This window comes from Raphanus sativus, chromosome 7, assembly GCF_000801105.2.
Source record: "Raphanus sativus cultivar WK10039 chromosome 7, ASM80110v3, whole genome shotgun sequence".
NCBI classification, from domain to species: Eukaryota; Viridiplantae; Streptophyta; class Magnoliopsida; order Brassicales; family Brassicaceae; genus Raphanus; species Raphanus sativus.
Window position 1 is genome coordinate 14,043,227 of NC_079517.1, and position 18,559 is coordinate 14,061,785.

Here is an 18,559-nt window from a genome sequence, read left to right on the forward strand (position 1 = left end):
TGGGCTGAGGCACTTTAAGACTCTCTATTCTCTATATCATACATGTAATTGTTAAGATTCTGTACTCTCTACTTTATATCATACAATGTTTCTTTATAAGTTACAAAGAAAAAAACGCAGTAGCAAATGAAAGCTACTTGTTACTAAAACTAACATTTCGGGCTAGTGGTGGATTTCTATTGATCAAGTAATTAGATTATATATACTGTATGTTGAAAGCTTTGTTAAAGACATAATAGTAGATCACTGATTTGTGTAGGCGTGGACTACTCTTGGAAGAGCACAACTCAAATTTTTGACAGTGCTATCAGGAGTTTTAAAACCGCCTTAAATCTATCAATGTGAGGTTCCACAGAGAAAATTAAGTTAAATTGTTTTCACTTTGTTTTTTTAGTCTCATAGAGATCTTGAGGACATGTTGTTACCTATTTCACAGGCGGAATCAAGAGAGGCGAAAAGAGGATTTACAAGCTGCAAAACAGCTAGCTAGCTAATAAAGAGAGAGAACAGCTTCAGAACAGGACACTGACGCTAAACGTTTTGTGGTTGTTGACAAGAAAATAGACCCAAACTAATGAACCAGAGACATGTACTTTAGCTATAGAGTAGAACTTCGTGTAAGCGTAATAAGAAACAACAAGCGGAAGATTCTTCTTTCATCAAAAGCAAATACTTACAGCCATTTGTCTGAGAAAGTCTTCTGAAGAAACACATTCCTTGAAAAAATCAATCATGATACTTCAAGCTTCACAAACGCACACGGAGTCTCACCCTTTCTCACTCTGCGGACTTTCTGAATTGCAGCTCTACATGTTGTGCAAAACCATTCTCCATCTGGAACCGATGCACGTGGAGGTTTCATGCAATACATGTGATACGCATCATCACATATCACAATCTTATCATCTTCTTTGTCGGTTAGGCAGTTTCTGCATAGGTAAACTCACTCCAATAAAGACACAACAAGGCAACACGATCATTGAAATTAAAGAAAGAGAGAGCACTGACCTATCAAATTTGTAACCATGAGAGAAGAGACTCCGCAGAATAGTCTTAGTGGAAGTAGCTAAACACCCAAACAGAGCAGCACAGAATCCAAACATGTTAAAGTTACTCTGGTAACAGAAGTCAGAAGAATCCCTCCAACAATGGGAACAAGAGACGCCCAAATACGCCAGTCAAAGTACTTCCTCCACACCAACTGCACAAACATATATACAATCAGATATGTTTCAAAGTCTCCCATAAGAGACTGGCTCTCAGAAGCAGCAAGAAGATCAAAGTCAAACATATCATGAGACTTAGCAGTAGTTATATTGGCGCCAGTGATATTATCACAGTCAACTTGCTTTCCCACCTCGTCTAGCCCATGATCACTCAGCAATAAAACTTGTTCAGGAGTTGTGAAAACAACAGCAGGAGACTCTACTTCTCATCGCTGTGGTGGGTCAATGAATCACCTGCAAGCGTCTTTACATTTTGGCTGAGTTGTTCCATCATCAATAAGTTCCTCTCTGGGGTAGTGAACACAGCTGACTTGCCAAGGACGCTACTAGCAGCGTTGTTTATTTGATAGTGTCAGATGCACAGCCGAATTCTCTAGGACAGCTGTTAGAAAGAAAATAGATTAGAGAAAATCTAAGTTAACAATAAACCAAAAGAAATAACTCAAAACAAATGAAGAAGAAGTATCTTCTCTTAACTCCAATTCTGAGACATCTAAAAATGGTTTATAATAAAAAAAAAAGAAAAGAAAATGGTTTATATTTTCCACTTAATGTTCCTTGAAATATCGCAGCCATGCACACTCTGGTAAGCCTCCTTTCAAGATATGTGGCAACACTCTTAGACCCTGCGCAAGCTCCTTTGACAAACCATTGATCTTGGAAGGCATCTCTTCCCTGCCATGGTGTTTCTTGCGCAACATTTGTATTTTTTTTATGCCAGCTACATACTCCTCAAACATCAGTCCGGCTAGAGGTTTCGATGCTCCAGCACACAACAACGCTTTAAACTGCAGAAAGCTTTCTCCAACACTACCAATGCGACGTCTCGTAGTTTCCCAATCTCCTGCTTTCTCAGACTAACATAGACCATGTTATTTTGTTTCTGTTTTCTTTTTTGGGATGGTAGAAGAAGATAATGGTTCTTCTTGTTTATATATCTGTGATATGTAGAATCTATAGTTTTCCCTAATCTAAATGAGAAAGTTACACAGATCAAATGTAATGTTTCAATATAAAGATGATAATAACAGAAAATGAGAATTTACAAATTCCAATAACACTTAAGGATTCATGAATTCAAAACCCTCTAAATAGAGAAATAGTAAAACTATGAAACAAACAAAGAAAAATTGTTTTGTCAGGAATGGTGGATAATATCTCATCGGAGAAGATAGTCTAGATGATTTTTTTTTTTCAAAAAGTTAAGATATATTAAAAAGAATATTTTGTAGATATTCTAAAGATTATTCTTGTTGAGACTGTTACTTTTAAATATATAAAAAACTGTGACGAACAATAATAGAGAAATATTCATATTGGACAATTTAGTAAATTTGTATATACAAAAGTGTATTTTTCAAAAAACTTAAAATAATAATGTAGTTTTCAAATTAAAATCTTATGGAAGTGTATTTCTCCAAATTTTCCCTTTTAATCTAATACAATTTCATTAAACCTAACTAGAAAAATACAAAAAAAACTTTTGATGAATGAAGGAACCATGCATTAAGGTTAGAGAGATTGGTCTCTAATATCTGCTAAGTTATTTCTCTGAGAACGTGTTTTACACTCTTCTTGAAGTGTGCAACCTTTCTCTTGAACTGAACTCAAAGAGAAACGGAGAGAAAGCAATTAAAACATGGTGCAAACATTATTTTTTTATTGATTTTTAATCTTATGATAGGTAATGATAAATATATCGATTTATCATCGACGTACAAGTCTATGTTGTTTTACTAAAACACAACATTGGCCAAACAATGGGTCACCGTAAGGCACATTGAAAAGTTGAATCTTCGTCACTCATTGTGCACACGTTCTTGCAGTCGTTATCTCTCTTACAAGGGCCTGAGCGTGGGAATCTATAGTGACATTTAGCTGAAAAGTATATTTTAAAATAAATCATCTGAATCATGTCATTTTATTATGGGCTTTATTATATCATTCAGTTATAAATAATTAGAGTAAGAAAATATATATTACCAGTTGATTGAGAAAATAGAAGAAAAAAAGCTAGGATCAAAGAAGCAAGTTGAATCTTCTGTGCTGACATTGTTTCTTTGTATCTCTTTTCTTTTGTGCAGATGTTTTTCTTTTGGGTTTAGAGCAAATAATCATCTCCCTTTAAATACTTGCGTAAACGTATACATACGTTACCAATTAGTTTCTAACAAAGAAATAATATATTTACATATACATTGAATTAATGTGTGTAAAATCTTGCATTAATTATATAATATTCTCTGTGGAGTATATCTGATTTGAACATCTATTCCTAATTTAATTTATTAACAAAGAAAGAATATATTTTACATAATACATATTCCAAAATTAGAGTAAAGTTCCGGTCAAACAAAGAAAAAATCAAACTAAAAATCAGTAGGGAGAAGATTTTGTTGGATACTCCTTTTTTAAGATACATATTCTAAACTTTTCACATATATTAAGAAATCACATTAAAAATGCATTGATTTTGTGAATAACAATTTTCCATAATCTTTAACCAATAAAATCCAATAAACACAATTAAGTTTCTTGAAGTTAACAGATTTTCATTAAATAATACATTGAAAAAGTAAATATATCTTTTTAAAAACAAATTTTTTTCCTAGAATATGGATCTTTAAAAAACAGAGGGAGTATAATACTAAAATTAACACGTTCATTAATTACTTGCTAAACTAGCATATATATTTTGGCAAAATAAAAGATATCAAACAATAAATCCTACTCCCTCTGTTTTTTAAAGATGTATGTTTTGGTGTTTTCACACATATTAAGAAAACACATTAACTATACATCATTTTTTAGAAATTATCAAATTCCAATGCATTTTAACCAATAGTCTTTCAATAAATTCAATCAATTTTATTGAAATTTGCAATTTTTGTATAGGAAACATAAAAAATACATCTTTGTGAAACAATTTATTTTTCTAAAACATCTATCTTTAAAAAACAGAGGGAGTATTAGTTACAAGTTTGGTCAATTCGTGATCCGTTTCCAAATTCAACTGTTGTAGCAACTAAACTATACATATGAAGGTGAACTTGAAACTCTCTGTTCCTTATTACTCTGGTGCCATGGAATAGAATATGTCCAGGCCCGGCTCAAACCATTTGTAACCCTGGACTTTAATCTAGAATGAGACAAATAGGTGAAAAAAAATCATGTCACCACCTGTTTTAATCTACATGGGACAAGAACTGTGTAAATAACGTTTTTGCCATTAATGATGGTTCAACCTTAGCCATCAGATCTTATTTCTGTGTTTTAAATCTTGTCCATCGATTTCACGTTTATCTCTTCTTTAAAAAAAAAAAAAAATCTCAACCACGTGAGCAACACAGAGCCACACAATTTTTCTTATCTCATTTTTTCATTCGAGTGAGTATAACTAGTATAACTCGTATAACTAAACATGTTAAAAATTATATACTTGATATCTATACTATTAAATTAGAATCCCTATTAGGATTCTACCATTAGTTTTCAATTTATTTATAACTATCATGCCATTGATTATTTTTAAGATCTTTTTATTTAATTTCACTCATTTAATAAGAAAACAAATCTTTGAAACTAATTTTGTTTACATAAACAAGTTTGTTCAGATTATGTTAAATAATAAGTGTATAGTTCGTTTATAAATCAGTGAGTTTAAATAATTGGGTTAATCTAATTTATTTTCATTATATAAGCTACATTATTTAAATCAAAATAATTTTATATAACATAAAATATGATAATATTTATGGCACTGACAACAATATATATATATATATACCAAAAATAAAAAATATTACGAAATATTAGAATATTTAATATATTTTTACGTAGTATGTTTTTAGAATGGGTTAGAATTTGATAAAATGTATAGTATATACAGTAGAACCTCTATAAATTAATAATCTATAAATTAATAATTTCTATAAATTAATAAATTTTGCCGGTCCCAAGTTGGACCGGTGTTAAATATAACATAAATCGATAAAATAATAAGATAATAATATTTTTAAAACTTCTATGTAAATATATAGTCTCATTAAAATCATAAATTAATAATCTATCCATATATAATTTTTATTTAAGTACAAGCTAAATATTTATTGTTTGGTTTTATATTCACAAATGGAAATTCTTTATTTTTCTTAACATTTCAATATATTTTGATAATATTTAGTAAAAAATATACCGAAACCACTTACAATTCTATGAAACATAATAATATACATAAAATAAGATAGTAAAACAATATGAAAATCAAATTTCTAAAATTTAAATAATGTACATACGGTAAAATACAATATTTTCTTCTTTTTTATAAATAAAATATTTAAAAATAGAAAAAATCTAAATAAGGAAACTTTTGTAAATTAATATCTCTATAAATTAATAAAATTTCAAAGTCCCAACATTATTAATATATAGAGGTTTTACTGTATGTATCAAAAATAAAAAATATTACACAACAAAAAAATAAATATCAAAAACTAAAATTTTGTTAGAAAAAAATCCGGCGATTTTAAATCACGGTCAAGATCTAGTCTATACTATTAAAGCATGATCCTATTTAAAAAAATTAGGATTCTGCCCCTGCATTTCAATATATTTACAAGTTTTTTTCCATTAACATTTAATTTAGACTAAAAATAGAATATTCTTTATAGCTATGATAGTTAATACTTTCCATATTTTTTTTGAATGATAATAATTTTAATTTTTATGCAGTATATAGTTTTTATTTAATTTGAATATCATTTTCATCTCTAATATTATTTAAATATCGGATATGAATATATACATACAAATTAAAAATTTATATAACCATTTTTTACATAATAATGATATGCCAATTTTAAGTGTTCAGTTTTAAAATTTATCTTAAAATTAAGTTTTAGATCTAAACATAAATAAAATACAAACTTATCATAGTAACAAAAAAGAAAATAAATATTTCATATCAATAATAAAGTTTCCTATTACCATTGTTTTATTTTCTTCAAATGACATAATACAAATCTCATCAAAGTCTAAATAGTTACTTTTTCAATTTTATATAATATTAAGAAGTATGAATTATTTAATAAACATTTAAAAAATATTATTTATTTTTTTTGGTTTTCAGCGGGTCATCTCATATCGGATCTTAGGTTAATAGCAGAATTTTAGTTTTTTTTACCAAGTTTTCTAAGATTATACTTACAATTCTTTTTATTAAATTAAACTGAATTATACACATATCAATAGATTTATCGGTTCAATCATAGGTCTGTGTTGGATATGAAAAGACCGCTTGAAAATCAATTATTATAATAGATTTTTTTTTTTGAAACACAAATAGAAAGTTTTAAAATCATTTATTCTCTAATCAAAATTACAAATTCAATTAAAAATATATCCGCACTTTTAAAGCACGGATCAAAATCTAGTATAAATTTTATAATTTATGTATAATATATAACTACTAGACACAACTAATATATCATGTTTTACATAAAAAGTAAACAAAAAAATATCATAATAGATGATGACAACAATTTCATCTATATTATTTAAGATTTTCATATTGTTGTTAAATTACTAAATTATACTTTTAATTTTACATTATATACTTATACTTTTAAGGGTTGTAAATTATATTTGTCATATTGTTATGATAAACAAACATCGAACATATTTTTACAAACCTATATGTAAAAAAAATATTGGTTTAACCCCTAAAACTAGACATATAGACGAGTAGTACTGGTACAACTTTGACATTTTAGAAAATAACAAAACCAATTTGGTATTCCATGTGAGAAAAAAACAATCAAATATCCTAATTGGTATATGTGCTCATAAGTTCTCTTAATTTATTTAAATTTTTGAAAAAAAATTAGAAAATTATTACACAACTTCATAAGTTTACATGATCTACCTTATACTTTAAGGTTTGTTAACTTGTTTTTCCATTTAGTTTTTGGAAAACACTCAAAAATGTATTTTTACAAAATTGATGATTTTATTGTAACCGGGCAAAGATATATAAACATAAATAATGATTACAACTGATGTAATTGTATTTATTACGTGGTATAACTACTTTTTTCGATTTCACTGCTAATGTACAACTATGCACAAACTGGTAACAACTAAAAATCCAGTACAACTATATACAGCCGGTATAACTAAAAAACTGGTACAACTACTTATTATTTTATTTAGTATTATTTTAAAGGTGCATAAATGTTATCATTTATGTATAATATGTAGTTACTATAATTAACACAACTAGTAAATCATGTTTTACATATGAAATAAACAAACAAATATCCTAATGTATCTGATGAAAAAATTACACTTTTTGGGGGGTTTGTTAACTATATTAGTCATATTATTATGATAAACAAACATCGAACATATTTTTACAAAGCTTTAAAGTGAAAATATTAGTACAACGCCAAAACCTAGAGATGCAACCAATTGATATAATTTTTTATTATATATAAGATGAGTATTACTGGTATAACTGGTATACTGTGACATTTCATAAATTGAAAAAAACCAATTTGATATTTCTTATAAAAAACAATCAAATATTCCAATTGGTATGTACTCAGAAAGTTTCTCTTAATTTATTTGGCTTCGAAAGCAAAAAGTTGAAGATGGTTTTTTTCCAAAAATAGTTCAACTAGTATAACTAGTACAACTTGTAAAAATTCATTATCCAATCAAATATTATTAAAAATATATTATTCTAGTATTTTGATATATACAGATGGGGGAAGATTAAACGAATCTATCTTATTAAAACAGAAACATTCTGTTGGACCTAACATTTATTTTGTAAGTTTTCAAATTAAATACACCTTTATATTTTAGTTAAACCTACATTAAATCACTAATGTTCTTTCTTTATACTACTATTCATGTTTCCAAACAATATACTTATTTCTTTATACTACTATCAATGTTTGCAAACAATATATTTTATATACTACTATCAATGTTTCCAAACAATACAATAATTAATCTTAATTATTTTATATCCATCATTTTCTCTTTAAAATTTTGTAGAAACGTCATAATTTCATAAATTACAAAATAATAAACTTTAAAATTTGGATTATAAGATTACAAATTATGAAACTATTACAATTTCAATCAAATTAGATTACATATCAGTCATCCATCAGTTCAATCGGTTAGTCTCGGGTTTTAGTGACTTTTTAATATGAATATTTAAAAAAACTAAATTGAATTGTTAGATCTCCGGATTAACCGGTATAATCACAATCGGGTTGAATTTAAAAACACTGATTTAAATACAAAAATATTTTAAATACACACTCTTTAAAAGTTAACAAAATATTTGTTAAATTTTTCATCGTAAAATATTCCGCGCTTCAAAGCGCGGGTCAAGATCTAGTATGTTTTATTGGTTCTACATCATTCTTTCTTCTATATCTTTATACGCTGAAAACAAAAAGTAAAAATCACATATTAATTGCAAAATTGTACTAGTTGTACTAGTTATACATGTTTTAGTTTTATCAATTATAATGGTTATACTCAATTTATTTATATTAGTTATATTCGTGGTAGTTGTACTAGTTATAGAAATTTGAGTTGTACTATCTGTACTAGTTGAAGTTGTACTAGTTGTATCAGTAATACGCTGCGTTCTTCTTTATCTTGAATCTCATACGTAAAAGATGAAATTTGATTATAGATAAGATATAACTGATTAAATATGATTACGGATTGATTGATTTGGGATAAGAAAGAAAAATTTGGTGGATGGTTTGAAGAAATTTTTTGATTTTATTTTAAGGTGAAAAAATATTTATGGAGAAGAAAAGAGGAGGAAGAAGAAGAAGATTAGGATTAAAGCTGGATTGGGTTTTGGGTCTGGATCTAGGTCGGATAGTAAAGACATAAGTTAGAAAAAATATTTAAGTCTTTAGGTTTTATGGTCTTTTCTCTATAATTTCTATTTATTTTTAATTTTACTTATAATTTTATTTTTAATTAAAAATGGAGAAGGTTCTTTCCGCATTTTTTTGACCCCTTTGTCCCATCCCAGCATTTGTTCCAGCTAATGTGGAACAAGAACCCCAAGAAACGATGTCGTGTAGCTTTAACGAACATCCTGGATGTTTCTTCCGAGAAGGAAGCTACAGAGACCAAATCTCAGCGCCAAGATGATGATCCAGAGGTCGGAGGGACTCACTCGGAAAATGATGATGGGAGGAGACTCGATCTCGAAGCCAATAAGCTCACAGATCACAAGGAGACAAGCCCGCTGAGGTAAACAGTCGTTTAGAATTGACAAAGCGCTATGCTTCGATTTGCCTTGTTGATTAACATCACATTCGTTATCTCTCTATTGTGAACTTTTGCCGATGAAGGAAGGAAGATACTGAGATAAAATCCATCTTGGGGGCTAAGAACCCATTAGTAACAGAGTTGTTCCTTTGATTACTCAATCTTCACAGGAGCTACTGAGATAAATCCATCTTGGGCTGAGGCACTTTAAGACTCTCTATTCTCTATATCATACATGTAATTGTTAAGATTCTGTACTCTCTACTTTATATCATACAATGTTTCTTTATAAGTTACAAAGCTACTTGTTACTAAACTAACATTTCGGGCTAGTGATGGTCAATTGCGATCTGGATCACCAGTGTTCTTCGTTTCCGTATACTGTTGTTTATGCTACATAAAAGAAGAAAAGAACAATCAAATATTTCTTCAAAGCAGACAAATATTCATCGGTTTAACTTGTCAAAAAGCTCATCTGATTCACTCTTAACCGGAAAGAGAGATATATCAATCACATTTTCAATTAATCCTAAGATGGCATCACATGATTATCTCTAGTGCAATAAAAGTAAAGTTGCTTCAATGAAGACGCTGTCATTGATCAAAAGAAATATAAACTCATGAGGAGACACTAGTAAGAGCACTGACCTGTCAAGAAGAAGAGATTTTTGCAAGAATGGTCTTGGTGGTTAGTAGCTAAACACTCAGACAGAGCAGCACATAATCCAAACATGTTAAAACTAAGCTCTGTAACAGAAGTCAGAAGAATCCCTCCAACAATGGTTGACAAGAGACGCCCAAATACGCCAGTCGAAGTACTTCCTCCACACAACTGCACAAACATATATACAATCAGATCCCCTTGAGATCCAAAAACAGACAAAAGAGAAAGATCATCTCAAACCTGTAGTAGCTGGAGTGAAGGACTTAATCGTCTGCATGAAAGAGACGGGAATGTAACGAAGGCTGACATTCCTTCTATCAAGATCCGCTGCTGCTTGCCTGGTTCCTTCTATCTCTGATTTCAATCAGAGATGAAAGAAACCTGACAATCTGGGACATCTCTGGTCTCTTCTCTGCTTCCGTCGAGCAGCATGAACCTGCTAGTTCAGCTACCTCCCTGACACTCTGATGTGTCTCATGCTCTGTGTCAATGTCCACATCAATAGAGTTCCAGAAGTCTTCTTTCTTCTTCTCGAACCACATGGCAATGAAGTCTTGGGACATGTTGCAGTCGTCCTTGTTGCAGGCTTTCTTACCCGTTATTAGCTCCAACAAAATGACTCCAAAGCTGTACACATCTGCCTTCCTCGAAAGCATTCCCCCGTCTGCAATTACAAACATTTTACCTGTTAGTTACAAATAAAAAAACAAATATATATTTTGCTGAATCAGATATAGATATTTACAGAGGAAATGAGAAAGACATACCGAAGTATTCTGGTGCCATGTAACCTAGAGTTCCAACACATGCGGTATTTATTGGTTCTCTGTCTTCTGTTGTAGCCCTGACATACCCGAAGTCTGCAATCTTTGCTCGTAGATCTTTTCCCAAAAGAATGTTTGCCGATTTGACGTCTCGGTGGATGTAGATTTGACTTTCACTGGCTAGAGTATGGAGATACTCTAACCCCCTAGCCACGTCCAATGCAACAATCAGTCGACGACTCCAATCTAACTTTTGCGCTTCATAGCCCTTCTCGAGATGCTTACTCAACGAACCTTGTGCCATCAACTCATAGACTAACAGTCGCTCGTCTCCTTGGATGCAGTACCCATGAAGGCTCACAATGTTTCTGTGACGAACTCTGGATAAAACTCTAACCTCAGCGTCAAACACACTGCAGCCTGTACCACCAGCAGTAACGACCATCTTCTTAACCGCAATCTCTCTTCCATCTTTCAGCTTTCCCTGATATACAAATCCAGATCCCCCTTTCCCGATGGAAATGCTAAAGTCTTGTGTAGCTTCCCGAAGAGTTTCCAGTGAAAAGACACTGTTCTCAGACTCCAAGATCTCGTTCTGCTGAGAAGGTGGCAATGCTACGTTCTGCTGAGGCTGTGGCACCATCTCGCTCTGCTCTGGCTGACTAGCTCTAGCAGATCGTTTCCTCTTCCAGGACCGAAAGAAACAGATCCCTGCTCCAATCAGACAACAAAGACCCGCAAACCCAAACCCACCGGAAAGTATCCAAGTGAGTTTATGCTGACCACTCCATAAAGGAACATCTCTCACAATCGCTGGGTTCCCTTTTGTGTTTGGAACTAGTGTCTTGAAATGTGGAACTCTCCCGTGTAGGCGGTTGTAAGAAAGATCCAGGCTGTGCAGTTCCATCTTGGTGAGCTCTAATGGGATGGTACCCGTAAGCAGGTTACGAGAAAGATCAATCACATATAATGATGTGAGATCCGCAAAACGTGGCGAGATAGTTCCCGTCAAATTCATGAACATGAGTGTGATAGCTCTGATTTGACCGTCCAAGCAGTTTATCCCCCACCACATATCACAAGGGTCATTCCCTTTCCAACTCTGAGCAAGAATGTGGTTGTAGCCAAGATCTCCCATAATCGAAAGCAGAGCATCAACTCTGCTATCGGTGCTGTTCCCCGGACTCGAACGGGCCTTTACCACAGCCATAGAGCCGAACAATGCAGCAATACACACCAAGCGCCTCATCCGAAATCCTGCACATTAAACATAGTCCAATATCAGATTACAAACCTATACAGTTTCCAACTAAAGCAAAGAGATTGAGGCGATAGAAGATGGCATTATTTATAGAATCTCTCGATCTACAAAATCGATATCAGTTTCCTCTGTGTTTCTCAACCTATAAAATATATTACATGTTTCTTGGATGTCACGCAACAACTATATGCAGAGCCAAATACTAATGATAATAGTTATCTAAAAGTGAAGACATAGAGATCTCTATAGAATGTTAAGGATGAATCTTATTAACATAGAGAATACGTTTACATACAACCTTGGGAGGAGACTAGTATGGAAAACTATAATTACAGCGAATATACAATTACAGGTTGTGGACTACCTGATCCGCTCCTTTTACGAAACATAGAGGGAGCTACCAATAACCTCGGATCAAATGCATCAACCACAGACTGTATAATCCACAGATATGACTCATCAATATTTGGTTATGATAGTTAGAGAATAACACCAAATACAATACAGACTACTATTTGCTGGTGTGTTGTAAACACATGTACCTGAGAAAAATAACCTTGGTGTGCTGACCCAAAGAGAGGTGTCAAATCAACGCCACAATAGTTATCTTGTTGCCGAAACAAAGCCTGCAATAGAGGAAGGAACTTAACATGCAATATATATGGTGTTGCAGAGCGCAATATCCAACATATAGTCCCTTTGAACATATTGACATTCAGTTACCTTATTTGCCTTTTCGATAAACAAAAGTTCATCTGCCATGTGAATCCTACAGTGACAGAACAAAATGAGAATCAACACATAACAAAACAGATATAAAGAAAAGCCTCTCAAAGGTTGACTTTACCTTCCAACAGTGGGAAACATTTTGGCATTTGGAGACATAAAACGATCTCTAGCAATAACATATGATTCCAACATTCTCTCGTTGACCAATAGGGTGCTGATAGACCTTGGAGGGCGTATTATCACTGTGATCCGATCAGCGAACAATGGATTTCCAGCAATCAGCTTACGTGCGTATTCAGCCATTTCGGATGCTTCTACAGCATGCTTGGCACCAGCCTAATTCATTAAAAAAAAAAGAAGCAAAAATGCACAAAAGTCATCAAACAAGTCATCTTAATCTATATTTGGTTTCAGCATAGCAAAACCTTAGTTCTGTAATTAGAGGCCTGAATATTTAATTTAATACCTGGGCAGCAAACATTGACAAAATGCCACTCCCAGCACCCACATCGACCACCACGACACGACCAGCAAAATTAGAACGGTTACCTGAAGACATGAAAGAGAGAGACAGCCATCCTGTGTCATACAGCGGTGCAAAGCATACATAATATAATATTTGATAGATTTACATTCTATAACACAAACATAAGTGAAACAGTTCAGAGGAAACCAAATACATATAAATGCCATAATTTTTTTACCTGTCCTGACATAACCTTGTAGCATATATTTTTGCTGCCCATTGTAATGGAAATCCATTTTGGCCGAGGACGCCTCGTCGAACATGCTTTTACTAGCTGAAACTGTGGATGATGATCCACCTATAAACGGAAGCATGACAAGACAGTCAAGGACTATGTATGCACAGAGAGAGATTTTGGTTTCTTTAGAGTCAAGAAGACGCACCACCCTGATGAACAGGAGCATCTTTTCTCCACTCCTCACAAGACTCCTTGCTATTATCCTTCTCACTTTCAAACTTTATATTAACTCCTTGGGAGAATGCTTTCTGTTTCAAATCCAAAATATACACATTATTGACAAGAGAGCGGAGAAAAGAGTAAAGATAGAAAAGTAAGTAACTTTTATGTACCTCCTCTGAGTTATTACATATGAACTGGACTGTCCCGAACTTGAATAACTGTGAAACAAAACACAAACGGTCAAATGCAAATGAATTTTCTACACCAAAATTCAATCTTCCAAAGCTCAAATTAATTAATTGTTCACCTGAGCTGAAGCGAGATCAAAAGTGAAACAATGGGTCGAGTCCGATTGCTGAAACCGGAGCTCCACAGGGGAGGACGACGAAGGGGAAGTGGAGGATAGATCAATGACGGAATCTAGAGAGAACTCTAGCTGCTCGAGATTTTTGGCCTCCATTTCAGGGAACAAACACAATATGTTTGATCGAGGGTTTTTAATCGTCGATCGAGCGAAGAAACAAAGTCGAGAAACAGAATAAGAAACTTTGAATTTCACTTTACCAATCTGCTGAGAGGAATCAATGCGAAGAGAAACAGAGGGAGAGAGAGATGCAGAGTAGAGTGTAGCTCAAAATAGAAAATAGGAGGGAAAATTTATTTAATTAAAAAATATTTATTCATTAATGGCAAAACCCCAAACCACGAGTTACCTTGTTTAGCACTCACCTCACAAATAATTCACAAATGTCCACCAAAAGAAAAAATTACTTTTATAGTATGTTATGTTTTACCTTTTGAAACATTTTAGTAAATGATGTTTTCATATAAACAAAAACGAAAATAACATCAGAAATGTTTAAACAAACATAATATACATGAAGAATTATATATATAGATAGATATTCATCGTATATTAAAATAATTATACGTACTCCCTAAAATGTAAAGAGAAAATTGTTAATACATATTTCATCATGTCATATTAAGTTATTAACATTTTAACTTAAAGACGTCTCCTGATTCATCATAATCCTCAAAAAAAAAAAAAGGTGTTATAACATGACTGCTTTCTTGGCTTCTACGGTGTTCTTGTCTGTGACCCGCCTAAAAGCTTTATTTCGTTTTCAAAAGACTTGCTTCAGCCATGGATAATGATTTAGCAATTTTGCTTTGGAAGCAGCGTGTGATCAGCTTCATGATCAAAGCGATCTGGACCACCAGTGTTCTTCGTTTCCGTATATCACCAGCACTAGTGATGGTCAATTGCGATCTGGATCACCAGTGTTCTTCGTTTCCGTATACTGTTGTTTATGCTACATAAAAGAAGAAAGGAACAATCAAATCTTTCTTCAAAGCAGACTAATATTCATGGGTTTAACTTCTCAAAAGCTCATCTGATTTACTCTTAACCGGAAAGAGAGATATATCAATCACATTTTCAGTTAATCCTAAGATGGCATCATATGATTATCTCTAGTGCAATAAAAGTAAAGTTGCTTCAATGAAGACACAACAAGAACACTGTCATTGATCAAAAGAAATATAAACTCATGAGGAGACACTAGTAAGAGCACTGACCTGTCAAGAAGAAGAGATTTTTGCAAGAATGGTCTTAGTGGGAAGTAGCTTAACACCCAAACAGAGCAGCACAGAATCCAAACATGTTAGAACTAAGCTCTGTAACACAAGTCAGAAGAATCCCTCCAACAATGGGGACAAGATACGTAAGAGGGTCGATGTGTTCTGTTGCGACACCGGCGTTGCCCGGATTCCGTTAACTTTTTGATCGCTCCGTTTTACTTTTTCGCCTGAGCTATGAGTGGAGGAGAAATTAATGAAGAAACTGTCGTTGCGTGACTGAAACAACAGAGCCAGAGAAGAATGAAGCTGAAAATAGTAAATAGGAGGGAAATTTTTATTTAATTATAATATATTTATTTCAAATGCGGAAACAAACTCAAACACGGGTTACCTTGTTTGGCTCCCACGCACAGAATTAGCAATAATTTTTCAAAATAAAGAAGATAAAGCTGAATGTCCCAATTTACGTTTTTTTTTTTTTGAATTTACTTTTTATTACAATATTATACTAGAAATATTGTTTAATCTTTATGTGATACATATTTTTGTACATAAATGTTATTAGGTTATTATTTTGTTTCTTCTTACATACTATTTTTTAATTCAATGTACTTTATATTGCGGATAATATGATTAATAATATAATAAAAAGTTAATAAGAAATGCTTTCTCTAGTTGTCCAAAAAAAAGAAATGCTTTCTTTATTTTTATGCTAATTAAATATTATTATTTTATTCATCTATATTATTAAAAAATAAATAAGTTACTACGTATATAATATAAACTAGTTGGCCGGTCCGCACCCTGTGCGGGCATTGTACAGATTCAAATTATACGGGTAGAGCTGGGTCTGCGGATCGACCCATCCCGTCCGTCCCGCCAACCCGCGGATCACCTAGTTTTTTTACTCATAATTTCGATCCGCATGACCCGCAATGAAAGATTCAAAATACCTGCACCCGCCCCGCCCAAATTTGCAGGTAATTCGCGGGATCCGCGGGTTAAATATTACGTAATATTTGTATCTATTTAAAAGAGAGAGAGAGAGAGAGATTTGATTTTGTATCTCTCTCTCTCTCTCTCTCTCCCTCTCATCTCTCTCTCTCTCCCTCTCATCGTAAACCTTTTTTTTAATTTTGATTTATATAGGAATGTTTCCTAGTTTAATATTTTATCATGAATTTTTCTTGGGTGAATTACCAACTAATCATAGTTTGCCAAATAATGTATAACATTTTTTAAAGATAATAAATAAATAATAATAATTTGTGTTAAGTTTTTAAAATAAATGAAAATATTATTAGCTGCCAAAAGATGAATTTTTTTAACAATTTTAAAACCGTCACAAAGAGTAAATCATAAACACTAAACATTATACCCTAAACCCTTGGACAAATCTTAAACCCTTGGGTAAAAATTCAAACACTAACTCTAAAATCTTGGATATACCCTAAACCCTTGGATAAATCCTAAACACTAAACTGTAAAACCCTTGGGTATACCCAAACACTAAATCTTCTCTTCTCTCTCTCTTCTTCTCTTCTCTCTCCTCTCTCTCTCTCTCTCTCTCTCTCTCTCTCTCTCTTCTCTCCTTCTCTCCTCTCTCTTCTCTCTCCTCTCTCTCTCTCTTCTCTCTCTTCTCTCTCTCTCTCTCGCCTTCTCCTCTCTCTCTTCTCTCTCTCTCTCTCTCTCTCTCTCTCTCTCCTCTCTCCTCTCTCTCTCTCTCTCTCTCTCTCTCTCTCTCTTCTCTCTTCTCCTCTCTCTCTCTCTTTCTCTCTCTCTTCTCTCAAATTTTGTGTTACTTTCCTATTTGTAATTTGTTAATTTTTTTATTAATAACTTACCTTATTTTCATTGTGTATTATTTACGCAACTTGTTATCATATTTATTACTTTGTTTAAATAATTTACCTTTAGTTAATTTGATCTTAAATTTTAATAACTTACCTTATATTAAATACGGATTGCTTTGGCAAGTTGATATCATATTTACTGCAGATCAATTTATGATAATATAATAGGTATCTTAATGTTCTAAGATCACATTTCCTAGAAATCAAACAGATAAATGTTGTAATAACATGTCAAACAGATGAATGTTGTAATTCTTGGGTGAATTACCAACTAATCATAGTTTGCCAATTAATGTACATCTTCTTTTAAAGATAATAAATAAAATAATAATAATTTGTGTTAAGTTTTTAAAATAAATGAAAAATATTAGTAGCTGCGAAAGGAAGAATTTTTTTTAAAAATTTTAAAATCATTACAAAAAAGTAAATCATAAACAATAAACACTATACACTAAACCCTTGGACAAAGCTTAAATAAACCCTTGGGTAAAAAACCAAAAACACTAAACCCTAAATTCTTGGATATACCCTAAACCTTGAATAAATCCTAACACTAAACTGTAAATCATTGGGTATACCCAAAACACTAAATCTCCCTCTCTCTCTCCCCCTCATCGTAAACCTTTTTTTTTTTGAAAAATACAAAAATGTAAACATTCTTTTAACAGTAATTTGAATCCCAAGAGTATTTACTTCACGATTTTAAATGTAATTTACCATGTTTATAAATTGTTAATTTTTTATTAATAACTTACCTTATTTTCAATGTGGATTACTTGCGCAACTTGGTATCATATTTATTACTGTGTTTAAATATGATTGCACGACAATCAAATAATATATTCATACAATTTATTAATGGAATTGTGTTGAATGATATATTTCGTTGAGAACTCCACCAACGAAATATTAGTCATAAGGGTCTCTATCTTGTTCAGGAGACCGAAATTTCCAAGATAGATATCATGCAAAGCATCTACACGAATATTAGTCTTCTTGTGCAAGTTAGATTTATTCAAAATAAGACAACAAGATTAAAAACGATTTTGAAAATTTAGAAAGATTTAAAAGTCGAATTAATGTGATACCCCATTGTGCAAGAATAACAGATTCTCTATAAATATCAATAAATGTGATTAAAACTTTCGCAAGAATTATTCAAATAAATAAGGTAACTTACATTTATAATAGATTCATAAGAGATCATATTAATTGCGCAAGAAAAAATAATAATAATCG

At 32.0% G+C, this 18,559-nt stretch overlaps 2 protein-coding genes across 2 annotated transcripts; both read right to left on the minus strand.

Moving 5' to 3' along the window:
• Positions 1 to 9,985: 9,985 nt before the first annotated feature.
• On the minus strand, positions 9,986 to 12,216 carry LOC130498035 (receptor-like kinase TMK2). Its single transcript, XM_056991369.1, has 5 exons — positions 10,971 to 12,216; positions 10,640 to 10,867; positions 10,444 to 10,557; positions 10,188 to 10,400; positions 9,986 to 10,068 (listed from the first exon to the last, which is right to left on the minus strand). The coding sequence occupies exons 1-5, from the start codon at positions 12,214 to 12,216 to the stop codon at positions 9,986 to 9,988; spliced, it is 1,884 nt and encodes a 627-aa protein (XP_056847349.1).
• LOC130498036 (probable histone-arginine methyltransferase 1.3) lies at positions 12,213 to 14,343 on the minus strand. Its single transcript, XM_056991370.1, has 10 exons — positions 14,191 to 14,343; positions 14,054 to 14,101; positions 13,870 to 13,969; positions 13,638 to 13,781; positions 13,424 to 13,506; positions 13,076 to 13,293; positions 12,952 to 12,997; positions 12,771 to 12,854; positions 12,579 to 12,662; positions 12,213 to 12,224 (listed from the first exon to the last, which is right to left on the minus strand). The coding sequence occupies exons 1-10, from the start codon at positions 14,341 to 14,343 to the stop codon at positions 12,213 to 12,215; spliced, it is 972 nt and encodes a 323-aa protein (XP_056847350.1).
• Between the last annotated feature and the right edge of the window lie 4,216 nt (positions 14,344 to 18,559).